Source organism: Mizuhopecten yessoensis, unplaced genomic scaffold (genome assembly GCF_002113885.1).
Source record: "Mizuhopecten yessoensis strain PY_sf001 unplaced genomic scaffold, ASM211388v2 scaffold4783, whole genome shotgun sequence".
In the NCBI taxonomy this organism is placed as follows: Eukaryota; Metazoa; Mollusca; class Bivalvia; order Pectinida; family Pectinidae; genus Mizuhopecten; species Mizuhopecten yessoensis.
In genome coordinates, this window is record NW_018405719.1 from 163,599 (window position 1) to 169,713 (window position 6,115).

Genomic DNA, 6,115 nt, shown 5'->3' on the forward strand with positions numbered 1-6,115 from the left:
CACGGCCTCTACAGAGGACGCCTTACTCAATTGTAACAGTCTGCCACGGCCTCTACAGAGGACGCGTACCTCAATAAGAACATTTGAGCTGTTATACTTGCCATCAGTATACATAGATATTCTTCGGTCGCTCTGGAATCGTTCACAAACCTCGTTGATCAGTTACTTCTCATTTCAATATGGAAAGATGTGTCATTTAATAGAAATTCCATATAGAATTAAAGGCAGGTGTTGCTAAGAATGATCGGTTTTAATTGGATTTGACAAAGTCACACAGGATATAGAAAACTTTACAAAATAGTTTCCCCACTGGGACACGAGTTCCTAATACAAATTCTTCGGCAGCTCACCTCCGGTCTCTAGACGATTCACCGGCTGGTTTTGCCACATTTTGCAATTAACAGACAACTTGACAGTTTTATCATGGAAAGAAATATGTGTTGTTCGTTTGTACCTAAAATCCTCTCCCTCTGAATATTGTTAATTCAATAATGATTCTAATAACAAGGTAATATAAAAAGAGGGTATGACGATTTGTTGGATGAGTGAGATATATCTTTTTAACCTGTAGAATGGTTTCACTACAGCTCTAACATCTTCCCGTGTTGCGCTATAGTGCATCTTGGAGAGAGATATTTTAAATGAACTACGTTGTTTATAGGGAATAATTTTCCAAATTTGGTCAGGTTATGGGGCGATAACTCCAGCTGAGCACGTGTACATTAAACAGTTGGCGAAGCCTTCTATAATAAATTCAGACTATTGAATAAAATAATCATTAAGCATTCACAGAAAAATATTTCAAAATACTTTATAAGGAACAATTTTTGTTCTGCTTAGGTAAGGTTGTCCTTGCATAACCTACAAAAGCAGAAAACTGTTCCTTAAAGAAATGTAAATTATGTATTTCAATCCATATGTTTAACCACTGTAGCGGAAATAATATTGTTTTCTATGGTTACGAATTCTGACAGGCAACCATTCGGGAATTTCCATCAAAGCTTGAACTGGTGCCACAACTAGACTGATCCGAAGATTACTCTGAGGTTAAGACGTACAGACCCGAGTTGTTTCCGAATGGAAACTATTCATGTAGAATAGTTACAAACAACAAAGGAATTGGTATGTTAATTAAGAGTCTGAAAAATGACAAACAATCTTTGAAAAATACGATAATCACACACACACATACACCACTTGGTTCATAATTCTACAAAAAATCGGCGTACAACATGTTGCAAATTGCAGTCAGTTTTTCGGATATCATCTTGAGTTCGACATTCCCTCAATCAATAATAACGTCACTAAACTACAATTCACGTACATTGCAATCTTTCCTTTGCAACATGTTGGACTCAGACTAAAGTCTAAAATAAGCATCTCGCTCTGTCAATCATCAACAGCTTATTGCGTCAATACATTTATTCGTAAAATATTAAACGATCATTCCAAACGTCTTCTTTTTGTTGTGCACTATTGAATTCATTGTTACTGTTTCTGCTGTTTTCCTGTAGTTTGTCCCTGGTTGGTGTTGTGTCTGGTTTGTGTTACCATGGTTATGTTGTTCAATGTCTGTTACTGTTGTCGTGTCGTTTGTCCCTGGTTGGTGTTGTGTCTGGTTTGTGTTACCATGGTAATGATGTTCATTGTCTGTTTCTGTTGTCGTGTTGTGTGTCCCTGGTTGGTGTTGTGTCTGGTTTGTGTTGTCATGGTAATGCTGTTCAATGTCTGTTACTGTTGTCGTGTTGTTTATCCCTGGTTGGTGTTGTGTCTGGTGTGTGTTGTCATGGTAATGCTGTTCAATGTCTGTTACTGTTGTCGTGTCGTTTGTCTCTGGTTGGTGTTGTGTAGCCATGGTTATGTTGTTCATTGTCTGTTGCTGTTGTCGTGTCGTTTGTCCCTGGTTGGTGTTGTGTCTGGTTTGTGTTACCATGATTATGTTGTTCAATGTCTGTTACTGTTGTCGTGTCGTTTGTCCCTGGTTGGTGTTGTGTTTGGTTTGTGTTGTCATGGTTATGCTGTTTAATGTCTGTTACTGTTGTCGTGTCGTTTGTCCCTGGTGTTTGTGTTGTCATGGTTATGCTGTTTAATGTCTTTTACTGTTGTCGTGTCGTTTGTCCCTGGTTGGTGTTGTGTCTGGTGTGTGTTACCATGATTATGTTGTTCAGTGCATGTTACTGTTGTCGTGTCGTTTGTCCCTGGTTGGTGTTGTGTCTGGGTTGTGTTACCATGATTATGTTGTTCAATGTCTGTTACTGTCGTCGTGTCGTTTGTCCCTGGTTGGGGTTGTGTCTGGGTTGGGTTACCATGATTATGTTGTTCAATGCCTGTTACTGTTGTCGTGTCGTTTGTCCCTGGTTGGTGTTGTGTCTGGTTTGTGTTACCATGATTATGTTGTTCAATGCATGTTACTGTCGTCGTGTCGTTTGTCCCTGGTTGGTGTTGTGTCTGGGTTGTGTTACCATGGTTATGCTGTTCAATGTCTGTTACTGTCGTCGTGTGTTACCATGATTATGTTGTTCAATGCATGTTACTGTCGTCGTGTCGTTTGTCCCTGGTTGTGTCCCTGGTTGGTGTTGTCCATGGTTTGTGTTACCATGGTTATGTTGTTCAATGTCTGTTACTGTCGTCGTGTCGTTTGTTCCTGGTTGGTGTTGTGTCTGGTTTGTGTTGCCATGGTCATGCTGTTCAATGTCTGTTACTTTTGTCGTGTCGTTTGTCCCTGGTTGGTGTTGTGTGTTGTCGTGTCGTTTGTCCCTGGTTGGTGTTGTGTCTGGTTTGTGTTACCATGGTCATGCTGTTCAATGTCTTGTCGTGTCGTTTGTCCCTGGTTGGTGTTGTGTCTGGTGTGTGTTAACATGGTCAGTTTGTCCCTGGTTGGGGTTGTGTCTGGTTTGTGTTACCATCGTTATTTTGATCAATGTCTGTTACTGTTGTCGTGTCGTTTGTCCTTGGTTGGTGTTGTGTTGCCATGGTCATGCTGTTCAATGTCTGTTACTTTTGTCGTGTCGTTTGTCCCTGGTTGGTGTTGTGTTGTCATGGTCATGCTGTTCAATGTATGTTACTGTCGTCGTGTAGTTTGTCCCTGGTTGGTGTTGTGTCTGGTTTGTGTTACCATGGTTATGCTGTTCAATGTCCGTTACTGTCGTCGTGTCGTTTGTCCCTGGTTGGTGTTGTGTCTGGTGTGTGTTACCATGGTTATGCTGTTCAATGTCTGTTACTGTCGTCGTGTCGTTTGTCCCTGGTTGGTGTTGTGTGTTGTCGTGTCGTTTGTCCCTGGTTGGTGTTGTGTTGCCATGGTCATTCTGTTCAATGTCTTTTACTGTTGTCGTGTCGTTTGTCCCTGGTTGGTGTTGTCCCTGGTTTGTGTTACCATGGTCATGCTGTTCAATGTCAGTTACTGTCGTCGTGTCGTTTGTCCCTGGTTGGTGTTGTGTGTTGTCGTGTCGTTTGTCCCTGGTTGGTGTTGTGTCTGGGTTGTGTTACCATGGTTATGCTGTTCAATGTCTGTTACTGTCGTCGTGTAGTTTGTCCCTGGTTGGTGTTGTGTCTGGTTTGTGTTGCCATGGTCATGCTGTTCAATGTCTGTTACTTTTGTCGTGTCGTTTGTCCCTGGTTGGTGTTGTGTTGTCATGGTCATGCTGTTCAATGTATGTTACTGTCGTCGTGTAGTTTGTCCCTGGTTGGTGTTGTGTCTGGTTTGTGTTCCCATGGTTATGTTGTTTAATGTCTGTTACTGTTGTCGTGTAGTTTGTCCCTGGTTGGTGTTGTGTCTGGTTTGTGTTGCCATGGTCATGCTGTTCAATGTCTGTTACTTTTGTCGTGTCGTTTGTCCCTGGTTGGTGTTGTGTCTGGTTTGTGTTCAATGTCTGTTACTGTTGTCGTGTCGTTTGTGTTGGTGTTGTGTCTGGTTTGTGTTACCATGGTCATGCTGTTCAATGTCTTGTCGTGTCGTTTGTCCCTGGTTGGTGTTGTGTCTGGTTTGTGTTACCATCGTTATTTTGATCAATGTCTGTTACTGTTGTCGTGTCGTTTGTCCTTGGTTGGTGTTGTGTTGCCATGGTCATGCTGTTCAATGTCTGTTACTTTTGTCGTGTCGTTTGTCCCTGGTTGGTGTTGTGACTGGTTTGTGTTACCATGATTATGTTGTTCAATGTGTGTTACTGTCGTCGTGTCGTTTGTCCCTGGTTGTGTCCCTGGTTGGTGTTGTCCATGGTTTGTGTTACCATGGTTATGTTGTTCAATGTCTGTTACTGTCGTCGTGTCGTTTGTCCCTGGTTGGTGTTGTGTCTGGTTTTTGTTTCCATCGTTATTTTGTTCAATGTCTGTTACTGTTGTTTTGTCCCTGGTTGGTGTTGTGTTGTCATGGTCATGCTGTTCAATGTATGTTACTGTCGTCGTGTAGTTTGTCCCTGGTTGGTGTTGTGTCTGGTTTGTGTTGCCATGGTTATGTTGTTTAATGTCTGTTACTGTTGTCGTGTAGTTTGTCCCTGGTTGGTGTTGTGTCTGGTTTGTGTTACCCTGATTATGTTGTTCAATGCATGTTACTGTCGTCGTGTCGTTTGTCCCTGGTTGGTGTTGTGTGTTGTCGTGTCGTTTGTCCCTGGTTGGTGTTGTGTTGGCATGGTCATGCTGTTCAATGTCTGTTACTGTTGTCGTGTTGTTTGTCCCTGGTTGGTGTTGTCCCTGGTTTGTGTTACCATGGTCATGCTGTTCAATGTCTTGTCGTGTCGTTTGTCCCTGGTTGGTGTTGTGACTGGTTTGTGTTACCATGATTATGTTGTTCAATGTGTGTTACTGTCGTCGTGTCGTTTGTCCCTGGTTGGTGTTGTGTGTTGTCGTGTCGTTTGTCCCTGGTTGGTGTTGTGTCTGGTTTGTGTTGCCATGGTTATGTTGTTTAATGTCTGTTACTGTTGTCGTGTAGTTTGTCCCTGGTTGGTGTTGTGTCTGGTTTGTGTTACCATGGTTATGCTGTTCAATGTCCGTTACTGTCGTCGTGTCGTTTGTCCCTGGTTGGTGTTGTGTTGGCATGGTCATGCTGTTCAATGTCTGTTACTGTTGTCGTGTTGTTTGTCCCTGGTTGGTGTTGTCCCTGGTTTGTGTTACCATGGTCATGCTGTTCAATGTCTGTTCTGTTGTCGTGTCGTTTGTCCCTGGTTGGTGTTGTGTCTGGTGTGTGTTACCATGGTTATGCTGTTCAATGTCTGTTACTGTTGTCGTGTCGTTTGTGTTGGTGTTGTGTCTGGTTTGTGTTACCATGGTTATGTTGTTCAATGTCTGTTACTGTCGTCGTGTCGTTTGTCCCTGGTTGGTGTTGTGTCTGGGTTGTGTTACCATAGTTATGTTGCTCAATGTCTGTTACTGTTGTCGTGTCGTTTGTCCTTGGTTGGTGTTGTGTTGCCATGGTCATGCTGTTCAATGTCTGTTACTTTTGTCGTGTCGTTTGTCCCTGGTTGGTGTTGTGTCTGGTTTGTGTTACCATCGTTATTTTGTTCAATGTCTGTTACTTTTGTCGTGTCGTTTGTCCCTGGTTGGTGTTGTGTCTGGTTTGTGTTACCATGGTTATGCTGTTCAATGTCTGTTACTGTCGTCGTGTCGTTTGTCCCTGGTTGGTCTTGTGTCTGGTTTGTGTTACCATCGTTATTTTGTTCCATGTCTGTTACTGTTGTCGTGTCGTTTGTCCCTGGTTGGTGTTGTGTATGGTGTGTGTTACCATGGTTATGTTGTTCATTGTCTGTTTCTGTTGTCGTGTCGTTTGTCCCTGGTTGGTGTTGTGTCTGGTTTGTGTTACCATGGTCATGCTGTTCAATGTCTGTTACTGTCGTCGTTTCGTTTGTCCCTGGTTGGTGTTGTGTCTGGTTTGTGTTACCATGGTTTTGTTGTTCATTGTTTCTGTTGCTGTTGTCCCTGGTTGGTGTTGTGTTTGGTTTGTGTTGCCATGGTTATGCTGTTCATTTTCTGTTGCTGTTGTCGTGTCGTTTGTCCCTGGTTGGTGTTGTGTCTGGTTTGTATTACCATGGTTTTGTTGTGCATTGTTTCTGTTGCTGTTGTCTAGTCGTTTGTCCCTGGTTGGTGTTGTGTTGCAATGGTCATGCTGTTCATTGTCTGTTACTGT

At 42.7% G+C, this 6,115-nt stretch overlaps 1 protein-coding gene across 1 annotated transcript; it reads right to left on the bottom strand.

Moving 5' to 3' along the window:
* Positions 1-4,975: 4,975 nt before the first annotated feature.
* On the bottom strand, positions 4,976-5,654 carry LOC110449675 (putative mediator of RNA polymerase II transcription subunit 29). Its single transcript, XM_021496687.1, has 2 exons — positions 5,363-5,654; positions 4,976-5,169 (listed from the first exon to the last, which is right to left on the bottom strand). Exons 1-2 carry the CDS (start codon positions 5,652-5,654, stop codon positions 4,976-4,978), a joined length of 486 nt encoding a protein of 161 aa, XP_021352362.1.
* Positions 5,655-6,115: the final 461 nt, after the last annotated feature.